Source organism: Acartia tonsa, chromosome 9 (genome assembly GCF_053477335.1).
Source record: "Acartia tonsa isolate MP-2025a chromosome 9, ASM5347733v1, whole genome shotgun sequence".
NCBI classification, from domain to species: domain Eukaryota; kingdom Metazoa; phylum Arthropoda; class Copepoda; order Calanoida; family Acartiidae; genus Acartia; species Acartia tonsa.
This window is the reverse complement of record NC_137268.1, coordinates 22,797,559-22,817,015: the sequence shown is the minus strand read 5'-3', so window position 1 is coordinate 22,817,015 and position 19,457 is coordinate 22,797,559. Positions and strand designations below refer to the sequence as shown.

At 32.3% G+C, this 19,457-nt stretch overlaps 1 protein-coding gene across 1 annotated transcript; it reads left to right on the top strand.

Annotated features, from left to right (window-relative positions):
* Positions 1-462: 462 nt before the first annotated feature.
* LOC145327440 (uncharacterized) lies at positions 463-19,103 on the top strand. Its single transcript, XM_080170990.1, has 16 exons — positions 463-504; positions 1,052-1,117; positions 1,658-1,726; positions 5,503-5,559; positions 9,912-9,969; positions 10,576-10,660; positions 10,961-11,005; positions 12,709-12,754; positions 13,385-13,519; positions 14,247-14,318; positions 14,966-15,029; positions 15,461-15,587; positions 17,128-17,240; positions 17,853-17,959; positions 18,366-18,453; positions 19,012-19,103. Exons 1-16 carry the CDS (start codon positions 463-465, stop codon positions 19,101-19,103), a joined length of 1,266 nt encoding a protein of 421 aa, XP_080027116.1.
* Positions 19,104-19,457: the final 354 nt, after the last annotated feature.

Here is a 19,457-nt window from a genome sequence, read left to right as displayed (position 1 = left end):
GCTTCTGCGAAGAGATTTGAACGCAACATAGACATATTTGAAATAAAAAAAAACATTTAAAGTGCCACTTGTAAGCAATAAAGGTAAAAGTGAACCAAAGAGCAGTTAAACTTTCATATCATGACCAAATCATTTTATGTCCTAAATTAATTTATTTTTAAACTGAGAGCTGTTTTGTTTTGGGTTGGTTTTCATGAAAACACCTACCCCGTGATTGAACGTCCATGTTTGTACATAAGTATGGCGCTAACCGGTTTTTATTTGTCCAGGGAAGGTTTATAACTATTTTTGGGTAGGGTACCTCAACCCTCCCATGATACCAGTAAAAAAAGAAATTATACCCACAAAAAAAAATTTTCCTCTATACTCAAGAGATATGAGAGGCCTCTAGAGGCGCAGTCACTAATATTGTAAATAGAGTAAGACCAATATTTACTATAAACCTTTATAGAATCAACTGTGATGCACCAATTAAATGGTATCAATGAGGATGTTCAACTACAGGTATGGTTAAACACAAGGACAATTAATTCAAAAAGTAACCTAGTTACAAATAAATTACAAAATATGAAAAAGTTCCGTTCTATTAATGTTTGTGTATTTTTATTAAGTAAAGTTTACTTATAATACATTATGAATTTCAATTTTCGGAGCCGACTGGCTCTCGGAGCCGGCTCCGAGAACTATATTGTATTCCAGATTATATCTAAAGCAATAAACAAGTATAGATGTATAATCTGGACCAAACCTGGCCCAAGTGATGAAGTCGTCTGCTAGCAAATTGCTTTTTATTCTTTTGAAGGGATTCAGCAGTGTTTATATTTCAGCGGCGCTATTATCTTATTTCAAAGACCCAATAAAAGAACGGGACAGGGTCACCACCCTGTGGACTGATTTACATATTGCTCATGCTCCCTCTATTCTTAAGCTAACAAATGCCTTATTTTTTTGCAAATAATAGGTTAATATTAATAGGCGCTTTTTGAGTATAGCCAACAAAGATTTAGTTTTAGTTGTAGCAATAATTTTCGGAATTGATGTCAATTTTTAGGGACCCCTACTGCTGAGTAACGATGCTTTTACGTACAACATGGTCGGACAAATAGCTGCTTTTAAGGTAAGGTTGGATTAAAACAAAGCTTCCCTGTATTGTCACTCTCCCTTTGTTTTAATGCAGACTTATATGGGATCTTTAATAACACAAAGCCATATCTTAATTATTTAAAACCTAAACTAGAACTAATTTTATTATTAGTTTATGATCAGTTGGCTAATGTCCTTTAGACAACCTACCTCTTAATTACTGGATTTTAACGTACTAAAAATCTTCTACATGACCTGTTTTGGGGCCAAGGCATTCCTCCCTATATTATCAAAAATGTAGGACATCTGTTCAAACGTTTTTAGTTCTGAGGTGGTTTTGCCAAGTTTCAGATACTTCCCCTCGACAAAAATTTCCATCATTGCATTGTATTATGCATTTTTTTATTTAAACTTATTTGAGTAATGAATTGATATTGAAATTAAATAACCAATAAAAATGTCATTTTTTTTCTTTGTACAAACTTATATAATTTTAATGCCTTTTAAGAAGAAAAAAATAATAATAAATATGTCGTTTGTAATTTTTGTTATAATATTAAAATTCATGTTTTAGATATGGTCCAAATCATTGAAATTTGAAGATATAAAAAACTTTGCCACATGTAAACAAATTTCTGAACAGGTATTATTATAGTCATTTATAGCATCGTCTTATAGACAGCTTTCCGCTGGTATTAAAATTGGAAATTAAAGGATTAAAACCAGTTTTGTTAGTCCTGAAGGGCTGAAGGCCTGGGCTAGAGAGACTGGTATTGATTTTATTACTTTTATTTTAATAATCTTGGACAATTGTCTATAATATGATGCTATACTTGTATTTTCAGTCTGGCTGACAACAAGTTCTAATTCAGCGGACATTACTCAGTTTTAAAGCTATAATGGATAACCTTTTTAATGGGAAAATCAAGAAATGAGATTTTTAAAAAATTCTTAATTAAAATTCCGAGTTGTTACCGATCCACCCATCTTGACGGCCACAGGAGCTGTTAAACTACAGATAGTTTTTACCAGTGTGTAATAAAGAATATATACTAGTATTTTAGTACTAAAACCACCTATTAGCCTACACATTGCTGTTTACAGTAAAACATTGTACTAACAGGGGGACTGTCATATACACATCCGGCAAAAGTACAGTGGATGTATTTTTACAAATTAAAAAGTTTAGAATGTATTTATGGCAAACTGAATTTTAAAGTTGTATAAATGATAATAATATTGAATCGATACTGGCAAACTTACATCTAACTATTATTTATACTGTCAATAATAAGTACATGACAAGCAAAAAAGCATCTGCCTACCAGAAGTATAATTTACCTGGAGCGTCCTAGTGAATTTAACTTTCCTCATTTTTAAAGGATTTATTTAACAGGAAATATGAGTTTTCCAGTATGGCATCGAAACAAATTAATATCCGCTGGATCATAAACGGTTCTAAGCGATACTGAAAAATCATGTATCGTATTGTATTATTTTCAGTTGTCTAAGAAATGTACAATTAACCTTCGGCATCTTGGGGCTAACAAAACTGGTTTTAATCTTATGATTGTGCATTTTTATATCCGCGGAAAGCTGTTTAAAATACGATTGGATAAATAACTATTATACATTTCTAAAGAGATCGATTTATAAAAAAATAAGTCATTAAAAACATATTGTCAAAAAAATATTTAAGCTAATGAAATAATAGTACAAGGCTAATAATGGTATAATATATTATTTTCCACCTAATTTATTATTAAATGAAATTGATATAATTATTATTAAGTCTAAGTGTACATTATAATATCTATTAGTGTAAAAGTTACCTAACAATTCTAAAAACAAAACGTTTTTCTAATTTTTCAAATGCTTTTAAGATTTCCGCGACTAAAAAGCAATAGGAATATATTCGAGTCTTTTAATCAGTTTGTCCGTATGTGGACATTACGGCATATTCAACTTGGATAACAACATCCATGGTAGCGAACCACAACGAACATAGTTGGAAATAAGGAAAATGTGATTTAAAAAGACTGGAAGTTTAAATAACGGACCCTTTCACAAGTATTTATATAATTGTGATACTAATTTCTTAGTAGCATGACTGACATACCGACTAGGGCGGGTCGATTTGCAAACTTTTTGGGATTTTTACATTTGTTTACATTGGCAAGGGTTACTGGGCCAATATAAGACCCTGTGAAAATTGAAAGGGTTTTGTAATCCAAAAACAATGGGCGCGCGGGAGGTATAAGATGTTCCCGCCCCAACCCAAAAAAAAACAAAAATTTAAATTCCTTCAAATATTTATAAAAATAGTTTTTAGATTCGTAATCAGCATTTCAAGGCGGTCATTTTGATATGCAACATGCCTGTATTTGAAGGAACTTCAATTTTTGGTTTTATAAGAGGGTGGGCACATTTTTTACCCACTGCGCGCCCATTTGAAATTGGGCCAGTAACCCTTGTCTACTAATGTGAAATTCCAAAATCGACCCACCCTATTACCGACTGACAAAGGTAATTACAAACTGGATGCCCGTTGGTAATGGGAATCTTCAAAAAACAATAAGTTCTCTATCATAAAACATCACATTTCCCCCCATAGCGAAAAAGAATGACACGCATACGGACAAATTAAGTCATAGAGACGCTTCATTACTAACAAAGTAAATTAAATATAGAGTATCTTCTTTACTAAAAATGACAATTGATAACATATAATTGCTTTCTAAAATTAACATTTAATAACATTTAATTGCTTACTAACAAGGGTGATAATAACGATTAAAGCGAAACTTATTTTAAATAGACGTACGGACGGACATTCAGTTAACAGTTATAGGTTTTCTTAATCATTCTAAACTACTACAGGAATCACCATGCCAAGTTTGAAATTAATAGGACAATTCTAACATGCCTAAATTAACGACGGACCGATGGACCTATCCTTATTTTAGAAAAGCTTCGCTTTTAAAAAGTGGCAATAGATAACATATAATTTTAAGAAAAAATTTATAAAGGGAAAGACAGACCAACGTACAAAATACGTAGTTAAGAGTTATGTGATAATTATACATATATTGCATTAAAGGGACTGTGAACGTAAATTTTTCTTATCTTAATATCAAATCTTAACATTATCTCATTCATAATATCTCACAGATAGAGCAAAACGCGCTTTTGTTTGCTTAAAGACGGCTTTTTCCGACGATTTTTATAAGGTAAAGGGAAAGGAAGATATTTTCCGTATTATATAAAATGTGCATTAAATTGCTTTTTTCTCCCATTATAGCTAAAATTAAACTTTTTCACATAGTTCTGGATTTTTCCTAACGGTTAAGCTGACTTTTAACATAATCCTTGCTTTAAACCAATGTATAGTTACTTAGAAATTGATAAAATAAGCAATATTTTTTATTGAAAACCAAATACAATAACAAAGCTAGAAACAGGTTATTTTATTAGTATCCAATTAACTTTGGATGGCCCATCTCTCGCCCACCTTTAATTACAAATTTGTAAATAATAAAGACGCAATATTTCTTTATAAACAGTCTTATAAAAGTGTAAACTAATTCTCGAAAGTGGGTTATTTATTGTCCAACACAATAAAAAGGGATATTCTTATTTTAAATAACCTATGAGATTCAACCCTTTGAAGACAGTGAGGTATTTTTTTGTCAATAATACAAATTTAAAATAGGTCTTTATTACCTTATTACTACGTTATAAAAAATCTAATTGGCAATTTTATATCATAAAATAAATCCTTAACAGTAAGTAAATTGTTTCAACTATATATGACAAGTTAAATATTCTTACAAACATTATAAGAAACAAAAACGTTCAGATTTTCCCTGTTTTTTCCTTCCAAAATACCATAAAATCAAGGCTTTATTTCTGGATATTTTTGTTAATAGGACGTTTTTGGTTGATCAGTTTAGTGAAATGTGCTTAGAAAATGTTAAGATTTGATAATCAGATGAGAAATATTTACGTTCACACTCCCTTTAATGACACAAAAAAGTAAATAATTAATGACATTGTATCATTGTATATGTCTATGTGGCCATAGAAATTGTCATTGCTGACCAGAGGCGTGCAGAAGGTGGGTGTAGGGGCATTGATTGACCGCCCTTGGTATCAACCACCTACACCCACCTTTACAATTGTTTACACGCTCCTAATAAAGCCAAGGGAGGTACAAAAGTTAAAAGGCCACACCCCCTGTAAGTTTAACGGGAGGTGTATATCCACACCCAAAAAAATACTTATGTCTGTAAATTACACCTCTATTTTAATTTAAGGGGGGGTCAAAATTCTTTGCACGACACTGTTGCTGCAATGTTGTTAATATTCATATGGAGACGGTACTTTGCCTCCTAGTTATTAATTCTATACGTTTTTTAGCCGGATGTTCTGGATTTGTCAAGAAATGCTGAGCTCTTCAATGTTGTTAAAAATCAGGTAATCCTTTTATGTAAAGTAATAAGTTTTGTCCGTTTGTCCGTTAAGATCTACTAAACTATTTAAGTTCTCAACTTAAGGGTATCTTCACGGGTTTCAATTTAAATTGTTGGTATGGTTTTAGGCTATTTTTCTGCTCCACCCCTCTCACTTTAAATACAGAGCCCATATTTTAGATTTTAGAACTGCGTAAAATGGACAACGATGAATATTGATATGCTTGCCTATTATGCCTGTAGCTGAGATGTTATGGAACATATTCTTTTTCCATGATTAAAAATTTTATATCCATTACTCCGTGTATTTTGTATTGGGAAAATTGTAGTGAGCCGAACGTCAGCAACCCAGTAAGCCTAACCAGCTCAACACGCAGCCCATCCGCACGTCGTCAGGAAGGTGATAGGTTCGAATCTAGGTCCGACACCGCGTCATAGCTAAAGACGCTAAAAATGGTCCGAAATGCTGTTTTGTCAGATGCGCGACATAATTAGTCAGAGAAGGAGGAATGCATTGGCCCAAAACAGGCGCCACTTACTACCATGCACAGTTAGAACTTATCGGACAAAGGTCGTGCAATCAAAGGGTTGGTTGTCTTATGGGTGTTGATACCCTAGGAGATTGAACGTGTTACATTGCAATCTAAAATGCAGAATGTGTTCAAAGGTGACGCGGAGAGGAGGTAAGCCTCATGAGGAAAATCGTAGGGACATTTTGTACCTTTAAAAATCAGCTGTAAATCTAACCCTGCTCACGAAGTTTTTCAAGCTATGGCTGTCTGCCCTGTTTCTAAACTAATATTTGCTTTGAATATATGTTTTGGAATAGTTGTACTTTCAAACAAAAACTCGAAATCTGTCGATTGAACAAATATTTAAATATATTGACAAAATGTGACATAGTCATTTACCAAAGGTAGCACAGCAAGGACAAATATAGTCATTTTTTTGTTAAAAACAAGGATGACAACATCCATAAAAGCGAAGTTCTGAAACGGTAGGACAGACGAACATTAACTCTTGTAGAGCGTCAGAACTGAATATGCAAAATATAAATAAAAAAGTTTTGACAAAATTATACGTAAATTTGTTGCAAAACTTCTTAAATACAGAACACTGTTTAAGGACATACTTACATTTTTAGACTTGATTATAGAGATGCTTCGCTCATAATATCGTACTTTGTTGTAATAGGAATCAGTGATCCAAAAATCAGATTAATCTGATTATTATATCACATAAAGATTTGTAGTTAAAAAGTTAAAAATCAACATGTTTAAAATGGATGTAAGAACATTCTGGTAACGATAATAAGTTACTACGCTTTCTAAATCGTACCTAACTACTATAGGAATCACCATGCAAAGTTTGAAATCGATAGGACAATTCTAACATGCCTAAATTAACGAAAAAAGCTAACCGTTACGGATGGACGTACAGATCCTAATTATAGAAAAGTTTTGCTTTAAAAAAACTAGTTACATTCTGTCGACGAACAAATTCAATGGTTTAACTAGGTATCCATTAAAAATGAAAAATTCCTCATATTTAGTCTCTGACAAAATTAAACCCAGGAAATAATTACGAAAAATTATAAAATACGAAATTTTACATGCAATTCGTAAAAAATGAGGGGGTGGAGTGGATATTTTTTAATTGGGGGTTCGTCTCATGGTAATTGTTTAAATTTAAAAAAAATTGGGGAGTGGAAAACCACCACAGGAACAGTAGTTATATTCCCTGATGAGTAGAGCCCAATTAGTTCAGAATTTGTCGAGATCCTAAGTTTCATACAGACAAACAGACATCGTTCTACTTTGTATTATTGATATCTAAAGTTTGCTAACATTCAATGACGTATATATATTATCCACACAAACCTACCCAAATACTAGTGTAGCTACGTCACAAACAATAGATATTTATTGGCTTAAATGTCGATTATACCAGTAATTTATTATTTAACCCTTAACGGTCGGGGGGGGGGGGGGGGGCGTTGAACGCCCCCCCTTCCGGTTTTTTCTATCTCATTTTCTGTGTGTGAAAGATAAAGAGCCCAAACTGCTTGACTTTTTAAGTATGGGTATGACACATAACTGAGAGTTGGAATTTTTTGAATATCTCCATCCTGGCGGGCACAGGATGCCAGCAAACCTGGCAGGGTCATTCAGGTAAAGAGCAAAAATATTTTTTTGACTAAAACAAAGCATTTTATCATACCAAAATACTAAAAAATCCTCTAGTAGTACATCCTTATATGAAATACAGGTGATCAAGTAACTTTCAGGTTCCAAGTATGATCCTGCAGGTCCTGATCCTCCAGGTCTCCAGAAATCTTTAAAAGGCTTCTGTGGCCGCAATTTTTGACTTAGAGACTTCAAATTTTAAACTTAAGCTTTTCTTACATGTCTACATAACGTATTAAAATTTCATGAAGATCCGCCGCCGTTTTCCCGCCGACCGCCGACTGCGGCGGCTGGCAGCTGCCAAGTACAGCTGCGGCCGCTGAAATTTATATTTTGATATTTCTAATGTAAAATTTACACAAAAACAAACATTTTCTGCAAAAAAAATTTCTTCTAGCTTTAAAAATAAAAAAATTACAGCCGTTTGAAATTTTTAAGTAAAAAAGGACCTAAAAACAAAGGTTGTTAAATAAAAGGGTGAAGGAAGCGAAAATTGACTTAGACTTATAAAAGGTCGGAAATTCATTATCAAACAAGGGACTTGCACAAAAAAATTTAGCCCTCTAGCTCTAATAGGAACTGAGATAATAAGGGGGGGCGTTGAACGCCCCCCCCCCCCCCCCCCGACTGATTAAGGTACGGCAAGGGGCCCGACTGTAAAGGGTTAAGTATTATTCAATATTTTATTGATTCTCATATTACACTTTTTATGCAAAATTTGAATGCTTATTATTTTGTTGCATTTTGTAATAAAGCTGATATTTAACTATATATGTTTGAAGATGACTAAAGTCCCTCAACAGATTACGACGTCATACGATATAATAGCCAATGAGAGGCCAGTATACACTGTAATTGACCAATGGTAAAATTTATGCTGGCCACTCATTAGTTATTTTATCGTGTGACGTCATAATCTGTTGAGGGACTTTAATCATCTTCTATATACAGGGTGCACCACATAAATCCGGACTTTTTCTTATTTTTAAACAAATAAACATAAAATCGTCAATTTTTAAGATTTTATTGAATTTTAAAAACTGAGAAGCAACCTAGGTATATGACTATTAGATTATTTAATAAAATCGCCGCCAGCCTCAATAACCGCCTCTACCCGCCCCCTGAACCGCCCGCCGACACTGGTCACCATGTCCCTGTTCAAGCAGGCGAAGTTCTCCATGATAGGAGCAATGAGAGAGGTCTTTTTGGTATAGGCACATCTATTGGTTCATGCTTTAATGGCGCTCCAGGCCCAAAAGTCCATGGATTAAGATAGGGGCTGCTAGGAGGCCACATCTCCTTAAGGAGTGAGTAACAGCAGGATCCAAATTAACCCATCTTTAAAGCTACCATTTGACACGGCGGCTCTCATTTGGGCCACAGTTAAGCTAGAACAACGTTGTATACCTTTTTTAAAAATGGCACGAAGATTAAGATAGGGTTATCAGCGCAATACATAGTCTAAAACGAGTTTCAAGGTTCCATATGGGCCCCTGAAGTCAAGAACCGAGAAATTTTCAAGATTTTTGACGTTTTTGACATCTTAAAATCTACTACGATCCACTTTGTCGCAGTACTACAGCCAAGTCAGCTGGGATAGAGAGCTCTAGTCTTTTTTAGTGTTTTCACTAGGTATCTGATAGTATCTCCAGCAAGTTTCATTAGTCCATCTCACCTACAGATGGGATGAGGTCAGATTTAGTAGGCCCAAGTCATAAATCCACGGTAATTTATCTGCGCAATTCGAATATGCCTTGTTGAACATATGCGCGGCCAGCTCGGCGTTCATGTTCTCCATCGTCCAAAGATTTTCATGGGCAAAAAGGTCATTACCTAAGCTTTTTATAGTGGGGTCAAACGTCCTGATAGGTCAAGTAGTTTTGGCGCTATGGCCGTTTAAAAAAAGTCCGGATTTATGTAGCGCACCCTGTATCTAACTGTCTTTTCGTAACGCTATTTGGGAAGTTTGATTTTCTCGGCTTCTATCCATATACTAAAGTAACAGGATGTCTATCTGTCTGTTTGTCTGTGTGTTTGTATGTTTGTACTGAAGGATCTCGCTAACCGCTGAACTGATATGATTCTCCTTTACAGGGTAGCTTCTCATAGGTCCTGGGAAGGCTTTTAACTATTTTGGGGGAGGGTACCACCAATAGTTTTAACTATTTAGGAGAATGTTAGCACGTTTTGTGAACCTATCAGTAGTAAGAAATCGCAACTATTTAAAGGTAATTATAGAGCATCTAATTCTACAAAACATCTTGCTTAAAATAAACTATATAAAATTATTTGAACAATCATTAATCCTAGAGATATGTATTATGTTCCAATTCACAACTCACAACCTAGCGACGACTTTTAATCTCATGTAAACATAACATAATATATATAGATAGTCTATCTGACCCTATTTTGAGTCAAACTTAAAAAGGAATTTGTTTTTTGCAGACAAAAACTGTTGTTTACTTTTTGTTATATACAAGATACAGGCCACGAAATTTTTTGATGATATGATTTTAAGAAAGCTAATTTCATTCTAAAAAATTCAACTATTCATAACTTTTTTATCATAAGCTTCACATTATACGAAGGAAGAAATTTCAACACGAGATAATTTACCCAAGAAAAGCTTTATCATTAGACATGCCACAAGTTATTGCTGACTCATAATGCGGACGATATGAAAAAAAACTATGCCCTTATGTACCAAGATCTGTAAAATGTTTTAACCAATGAGATGTCTTGAATGTACCTTTAGTATTCTCCTATTGGCTAATTTAGAAACTAAGTTATCTCTATTCATAACATGATTTAAATAGATTAATTTGATTAAGGTATGTCATACGACAATGCTATGAAACTGTGTAAAAAATTTGGTGGAAATATGGATATGCAAAATAATATATCTGTGCATAAGAGGTAATTGAAGCAGAACTTTTCTGTAATGATAGTCTGTTAATGTTTTGCACGTAAGTTTGACCTTACAAAAGAGACATGCCATGAAGCTTACTTGATAGACAGACAGACAAAGTAAGTAACAGAATGGATGCTTAATGCCCTAAGAATCTATACAAGCAAGTTTACATGTAGATCAGACAAGAAAATCATAATTGAACCGACTGGCACTTAAGATCACAGAGTAACTTTGAAACTAAGAATTAAGATAGACAGACATACCGACAACCATTAATCTTCAACTATACATTTTTTTATTTCAAGTAGTGTATCTGAAACAAATTGCTATGGTACTTGGCTACCAATAAGGTAACGCTTTACATAGCAAAGTTCATATAATTGTATTTTCATATCCTTTTATATAAAGAAGTATAGTTTTTGTTTGTCCCTTCAGATCTCGCTGATCACTGAAATGATTGAGTTCTCCTTTTCAGGAAAGCTTTACATGGGTCTTTTCATTTGGGGCGTTTTTAGGCTATTACTCCATCCCCATCCCCACTTACCTTGAAAAGTAGTAAATTGAATTTAATCATCTTCTAAAGAGGGGCACATTATGCATTAGGTATTTAGTTTAAGTTTTAGAGATCAAATATAAAATAATTTTAATTTATACCCTTTTAAACTATTTTACTTGGGTGGGTTGATTTACATTTCTTCACCACATTTTTGTAATTTGCCCATTACCTATATAAGCTTTATTAAAAAGGACACCATTTCATATCAATATTATTTAAATAAATTCTATTTATAAGGTTTATGTTTATTTCATTGATAAATGATATTATTGCTTGATAATTAGTAAGATTGATTAAATTAACTGTTTTGTTAATGTCTTTTTAAAAAGGCAATTTTTCATTACTATACTATAAATATGTTTATAATATAATCATGAGTTAATTTATTTCACACGCCCCAAAAGTCCTCTTGGGGCACAATTATGTGAGTTAGAAAATTAGAATCTTACTATTTTATTTTTAAAAAGAAAAAGTAGTCCCCCAAAATAGTTATGAGCCTTACCTGGAGCTATGAGTAGTTTCACTGTAAAGGAGAACCAAAATAGTTCAGCGGTTAGCACAGCTTCTCTACAAGTAGATAAGTGTCAGCTAATCATTTATACTAGTTTTAATCATATTATTAAATTTTTATTATTTACAAAAAATATTATTGCATAATAATAAATTTATTTTTCATACTTTTTAATTATATTATGATTGATGTCATTAGTTTATGGATTGTTATTCCAAAGTCTATTTTTTAAAGCTACTCTATAATTTACTTTGTCTACTAGAAAAACAGTAAAAATATTCAACAAAAAAAGCTACTTTGAAAATACGAAGAAACGCCCCTTAATTAATTAGAGACGTTGCCACGAAAGGGACATTCCCAAAGTATAGAAATAGTTTGAAAAACCTGCCAACCTTTTCAAGTTTTTGTAGGTTTTTAAAAACAAACTAATCAATATGACATTATACCGTTATTAAGCTCTTAAAATTCTAAGCAATTTTTAATATTATTTTAATTTTTTCTTAATTTTTTTACAAGTAATCATTACTAGTTGTTTTTTTTAACTGCGACTCATTTTTCTACATAGATTAAATCTAAATTATTTTTCCATATTTCTTTATTGGGAACTACATTGTTGTTGTTACAGTATAAAAAATATATAATTAGTAGCTTTTGTGTAAAAATGATAAATTAGGGTAAAAACAATTTTAAAGCTAAAGTACAAATTAATGTAATAAAAACAAGGCCGAAAAAAGCAATGTAAAAAACAAAATTATGTCCGAAATCATGACCTCCTACTTCTTTCTGAAAATTATTTAGAATTATTGTTTGTTTTTATTGATTTATTTCAAGGAAACAAATTAAACACATTTAATGTTTGGTATAATTATCATAATATGACAATAAAATGTGATAAATTATTATATCTAATTGATATGAAAATATTGTACATAATTTTTACTAAACATTATAAACTAAATAAATTTATGAATTAATTATCTTTAAAGATATAATGAAGAAGAACAGCAATGGAAAAACTTCTTCACTGAAGAGGTATAAAATATTATCCTTATTTTGAAGTAACAGGATCTGTGTGCACATAACCGATTCTGCTTTACAGAACAGCTTCTCATAGGTCCTGGGAAGCTGCACTGTAACTATTTTGGGGTTGGCTACCACTATCCTTCCAAGGGAAATCGCCCCTAGAAAAAAAATTATCTTTAACCCCCCACTAGAAAAATCGGTCCCCTTAAACCCCAAGTGCCCCTAGATGCCTCAAGGGGCGTAACCGCTAGTAAATATTATTATAATAAAATTATTTTTATTTGTTAAGTGCTGTGCTAAAGTCTAAGTGCTCTTAAATCATCTTTATTTGAATATTCTAAATCTTGCAGTAATTTATAATAATCAACATACAAGACAACAACAAAAAGCAGTAACTTTCCATCAAACATAAAACTTTTTTGTAAGAACCTAATTAAAATTACATAAGTACAAGGACGTTCAAGCATTTTTTTTTGGGGGGGGGGGGTGTGGACAAAATCTAAATAGAGAGAGTAATTAAAGTAATTTAATTGAATGAGGGGGTTACCTTTTAGATAGAATTTATAAGAAAGGGAATGGGAGGGGTGGATGGTAATAACCACACTACAACTTTCCCCCATGCTTCTGTATATTTTGTAGGTTGTGTCACCGCAAAACCTTGTGTCCAAACTGCATGTAACTGACGACATAAACTGTCTGAAATCTGGACTATCTGAAAACATTGTTCATAGCGAATGTAAGAACAAAGAATGTTCAGTTTGTACACTAGATCAGGTATGTGTTATATCAGGCGCGTGAATGGATTTAGTTTTACTTATATCTTAAACTAGATAAGCATGTACTCTAATAAAGTAAAACTTGTAGCTGGCTAAAATAAAGATCCCCCCCCCATCCACCCCCTTCACCCAATCACCTCCTCTCATAATGGATGAATGAACTGACCAATAAGTTATGTCCATGTAAACAACCTAAATTAACGACAATTTTTCTCGTGTCATAATATACACGTATATTCTATATCCATTGTCGCGTATTTTGTATTAGCAAAAATTATTTTTAATTTACATAAATGGTTAACGAAGAAAGTCGCTCGAAAAAAAAACTGACGTCATAAAAATGAGGGATGATGAGAGGAGGAGTAGGAAAGAAAACCCCTAAAAAAGAGATGGATAATCCCATCATTTTTATAACGTCACATGCTGATTTTTTAGCGACTTTCTTCACGTACCACAAATGTCTTATTAATTGGCATAAATGCCTTAGAAATTATAAAATATTATGGTTGTCAATAATTATTATGGAAATACCAAATAAAGAAAAATGTTCATTTAGTTAATTAGAAAAAATAGTCATTAAATTAAGCAATTGTGTCAGTGAGAAAACTTAAATAAATCAGAAATCTAAAACACACTTGAATTATATGTTTCAACTTTACAAGCACATTTAAATAATTATCAAATATCTTTTAAACTTTCAAATTAAATTGTCATGTATTTTTTAGAGCCTTAAATTTCACCTGTATGGTTTATGTCCAAACAGTATTATAGACAAGAAGTATAGAGTACACATCAAGGTATTTATATTTTTAACAGCGGCTGCGCCCTTTGCATATAGGGGCTCTGTAATTGAAGGGTAGAGAAAAACTGAAAAGTAGTCTAAAACCATCAGAAATCTATAAATGAAATGGTGTAAAACTACCCCAAGACATAGTAAAGCTTCCCCAAAATGGAAAACTCAATCGGTTCAGATGTTATCGAAATCTAAAGCTAAAGACAAAGAAACATTACTTCTTTATGTCAAAGGAATAAAAGCAAGACCGATAACGGTCATTATATCTTAGAGATAAATGGCTGTTACAAAAAGGGGTAAATATGGAAATTGAGAAAAGGATATAATGAAATAAAGAGATATGACCATTGTGCTTTAATTAATTTACAGCTATAGCTTTCCCCTAATATTAACCATTATTATAATGAAAACCATAACATTATGAAGTCTTTATAGTGTCTATATAAAAATACACCACACAATACAAATGACCAATAACCAATGATACACAGACTACATTACCAATGACAGGCCAGTTTAATTTTAATTGACCAATGGTAGGCCATTAGGATATCATTTTAATAGGCACTATTAAAAGCTTTCACATTTCTAATATTAACGTACAAAAAAGAAAGAATATGGAAATGTAACTTTATTAGAATATTTTTATAGGCTGATAATTCGATAATGTGGAGAGGAGAGGGAAAGACCAACATTCAACAAAATCCAGCAACAGGTTTTTTTTGGGTGGGGGGAAGGGTGTCGCATTTACACACCCCATAGCTTAATATGTTCCCTATTCCAAAACTAAAATTCGCTAAAAATTGGGGATCTATCGATCCTGCCGTTAAAAGATCTTTTTGGACATACACACACGCATACTTAAACTAATACTTGGATGCTTGCTTAAGCTATGGAAATTTTTTAAACAAAATGGTAATTCTTTTTCATTCTAAGCTTTACATTTAATTGGCTTTATGTTAACATTTTTGTATGTACTTTTTTCCTTCGGGTTTTCCATTTTTTTTGTTATTATACGTCATGTTTTGAAAAGTGGACTTGGAATGTACATAGAATACAGTAATCGATGTGATTGTAAACAGAATTACAGACAGATAATTTAATTGAAGTCCACTAGGTATGAGTTGTCTATATTTATTTGTTTAGGCCAATGGGAGATAGTTACAATCCGTTTGATGGACGAACTTTTGAGTCCTTTGAAAAGAGGAACAATTTTGGCTAGGACTGTGGCTGATCTCATTGAAATTAACTTCTTTCCTTTGGGAATCACAAGGTATTGTAATATTATGGGCAAGGCAAAGGGCGATACTTTGTTTTACGCCCCTGATGATGATTGAAAAAAAATCCCTTCCGTACTTATATTATTGGTTGAAAAGTTTGGACAGTGCTAGTTGGGAACCAACTATGCAGGATTTAAGAAAAGTACCCAGTGTCTTTAAGCGAGGAAATGAAAAACATTTTATAAAAGATTGAGCACCAGTATATATAATCTATAGTCCAATTTCCCATTCCCCTCAAAACATGTTTTGAAAGTTTTTAAGTTCACTTTTGCATCTACTTGATTATGGTATGTCCGTATGTCTGTTTAAATAGAACACATAAACAAACTTATTTTTAGACATAAAATTAATGTATATCTAAATTGGGTGTATTTTTGGTTGATTTTTAAGTATGACTGTTTTTTGGCGAAGGTTTTTACATTTTGACAAATAAACAGTCAGCTACATTGCTTTCGGTTGTATAAATGACAGCGTTTTTTATTATTTCTTGATCAATTATAGTTTAGATTTTCCATATAATAGTAATTTTTAAATTTTTACAATTATTTTTAGTTTCCTTTCATAACATATATGCTCTTTGTTATAAATAATTATAAAATAATTAGGACTGAATAGAAGTTTAATTTGCTAATTGCTTTTATGATAGTCATCTTTTGTTAAATTTGATAATGAATTAATTTTCATGTTATTAATAATTTATGAAAAATATTATTTAATATTTACTTTGAAAATGAAACTAATTTTAGATATCTAATATTTTGTTATTTTCATCAAATTATTCATTTTTTATACATCCGCTCGTCGTCGGGGAGGTGATACGTCCGAATCTCAGCATGACACCACAAAACTTCAAAGATGTTAAGAATGGTTCCTACCACTGAAATATCAGTTGCGCGACCATTATTAAATAGTTATAGAAGGGGAAATGTCTGGGCCATAAGTCAGGCGCAACTCAGTACCAGTTAGGACTTCCAGACAAAAGTCACGCAATCAATGAGTTGGTTGTTTGATGGGTGTTACCCTCTCATATTTAACATGGAGGCTAGTCACTGAGTCAATAGTATACCTTATAATAAAGTAAAGAAAGGTTTTGTGATTTTATCATTGAAGGTTGCGTGATAATTTTTTGAATTACTAAAATTAAGTTAAAGTTTAAATTAAGGTTCAATAACCCTTTAAAACCCTTCAACCTAAGTTACCTTATTTTTTAGAAGAATCACATTTTGCATTGAGATTATGTTTAATTTGTCTAACTTCCTAAAAGCACTAGAAAGTAGGCCTGTGACGTGAAGCTTGTTCTACAATGATGGTTGGTTTTAGGCTACTTTCCTCAACTCCCCCTCCCTCTTCTCTTGAGTCTATGGGTGAAGAAAAAAGACCTATTTCAATTTTTACTGCACAATTAAATTATCAATGAGTTATTTAAGCAAACAAAATTTAGCATAAATGGATATTTAATACCATTTAAACAAACCCATTATCGCGTTTTTTGCAATTGAATGATTTTTGATAGTTGAAATGTTTTTCTTTCAGGTGGGAAATGTTTAATGACACCTGTTTAACAGATCAATCCTCAGAAGCAATGCAGCTCCAATTCTCTCAGTGTAATAAGACACAGTTTTCTTGTAGTGATGGCACTTGTATTGGTAAGTGTCGTATGATAATGGAAATTGAATATATGTGGGTATTAAAACAGGGGTAAAATTGTCCTCAATTTAGGCTGCTAACATCTAACTCATTTATTCGTCAGTTCGTTCATCCAGTAGGAGGGAAGAACTTTATTAGAGGACATGAAAATCTTGTTTAACATCCAAGCTCATGTATATCAATGATCTTTCTGATTAAAATTCTGTCATCTAACCCTACCATAAACCCAAACGTTCTAGGCACCACGTGCAAAAAATAAGATGGAAGTAACACGTACAAATTTCCTTTTAAACAAAAATAACAAATCAAATAAAGCGAAGCTTTGGAGTCAGACTTTTAGAGTGTCAAAACTTAACAAGCAGAATATAAATTTGTAAGACTAAACAAAATTATAAGTAGAATTTTTGCAAAGTTGCTTAAATAGAGTATACTGTTCAGGACTTGATTAAAGAGATACTTAGCTTGAATTATTGTACCTTATTGTTCTAGGAAGTTGAAAATCAGCAAGAATTAATGGATATACGATAATACAGAAATGGAATAGATTTGCATATGGCTAAAATTTTGCATAAAGTTATGTTAGTTCAAATGAAATTAAAATCATGTTTTAGATCTTGGTAAGAGATGTGACGTCAGAGCAGACTGTCAAGATAAAAGCGATGAAGTGGGATGTAAGGTTCTCTCTGATGCTAATGTTATTATGGATGGATATATCAAGGTAGATAGATAGATAGATAGATAGATAGATAGATAGATAGATAGATAGATAGATAGATAGATAGATAGATAGATAGATAGATAGATAGATAGATAGATAGATAGATAGATAGATAGATAGATAGATAGATAGATAGATAGATAGATAGATAGATAGATAGATAGATAGATAGATAGATAGATAGATAGATAGATAGATAGATAGATAGATAGATAGATAGATAGATAGATAGATAGATAGATAGATAGATAGATAGATAGATAGATAGATAGATAGATAGATAGATAGATAGATAGATAGATAGATAGATAGATAGATAGATAGATAGATAGATAGATAGTTAGTTAGATAGATAGATAGATAGATAGATAGATAGATAGATATAAATTTAGTTTTTATTATCCAGGAACGACCCACTCCTCCAGGTCCAAACCAGAAGCTTCCAGTTGAAATAGGACTCTACCTGGTTAACATCTACGAAATCAATGATCTAGGTATAGTTCTTTTATGTTGACCTCAAAGCATTGAAAAATTAAGTGACGTATATTTATAATGTTAAAATTTTAACAACTTTTTAGCATTAACAAAAACATAGCTATTTGTTATTTTTGACTATTTTGTCGAATATATATAGCATTATATAAAATTAGTCATAGCTGACTAAACGACATAAGCAAAGTAACCACTCAACACGAAGCGCATCCGCTCGTCGTTTGGGAGGTAAAAGGTTCGAATCTCAGACCGACTCCACTTAAAGACGTTAAAAATTGTTCCTACTGCTGCTATGTCAGGTGCGCAGCAGAGTTAGAGAAGGGGGAATGCCTTGTTCCATAAACTGACGCAACTCAATACCATGTACAGTTACGACTTCTCAGACAAAGATTGATCGTGAAATCAAAGGGTTGGTAGTCTGTTGGATGTTACTTGACCTAGTGTTCATTAGAAGGCGTTAGAGTATTTCATTCCATGACAAGCGGATGATGCCCTTGGGTCCTCTAGATGATCACTTGAAGGTAATATTAATAAAAACCGCTTAAAATACATATTTCTAGGTGGAAATGTGAACGTCAGGTTTAAGCTGAAACTTGGCTGGTATGATAGCTATATCAGATTTATAAATCTACATCAAGACGTCTACAGGTAATTATAAATAGATAGATTGATAGAAAGATGGTTAAATGGATAGATAGAAAGCTTAAAAGTATAAAAGGTGTGTAGCTGTTTGTAATATAAGATTTCGAATCTACATAAAGGTTTAAAAATAACATGTAGATGGATATATAGACATGTAGGTAAATGGATAGATAGATATTTAGTAATGTATTATCAAGCAAAGAAGTATTACTCTATGGATGCCTAGATTATCAATATTATAATTACTCTTCTTATTTTAGTAATGTATTATCAAGCAAAGAAGTGAATACTCTGTGGATGCCTAGATTATCAATGAGCTCTCAAATACATAATATCAAAGGTAATAGTTATTTATCGCGTCACT

What these genes read in the sequence shown, in the direction of transcription:
- LOC145327440 (XM_080170990.1), top strand. Translation starts at nt 463, where the DNA reads ATGCACCAATTAAATGGTATCAATGAGGATGTTCAACTACAG. An exon ending in AAAACTTCTTCACTGAAGAG is followed by an intron (nt 12,755 to 13,384) that starts GTATAAAATATT and finishes TATATTTTGTAG; the next exon opens with GTTGTGTCACCGCAAAACCT. An exon ending in TTATGGATGGATATATCAAG is followed by an intron (nt 17,960 to 18,365) that starts GTAGATAGATAG and finishes TTTATTATCCAG; the next exon opens with GAACGACCCACTCCTCCAGG.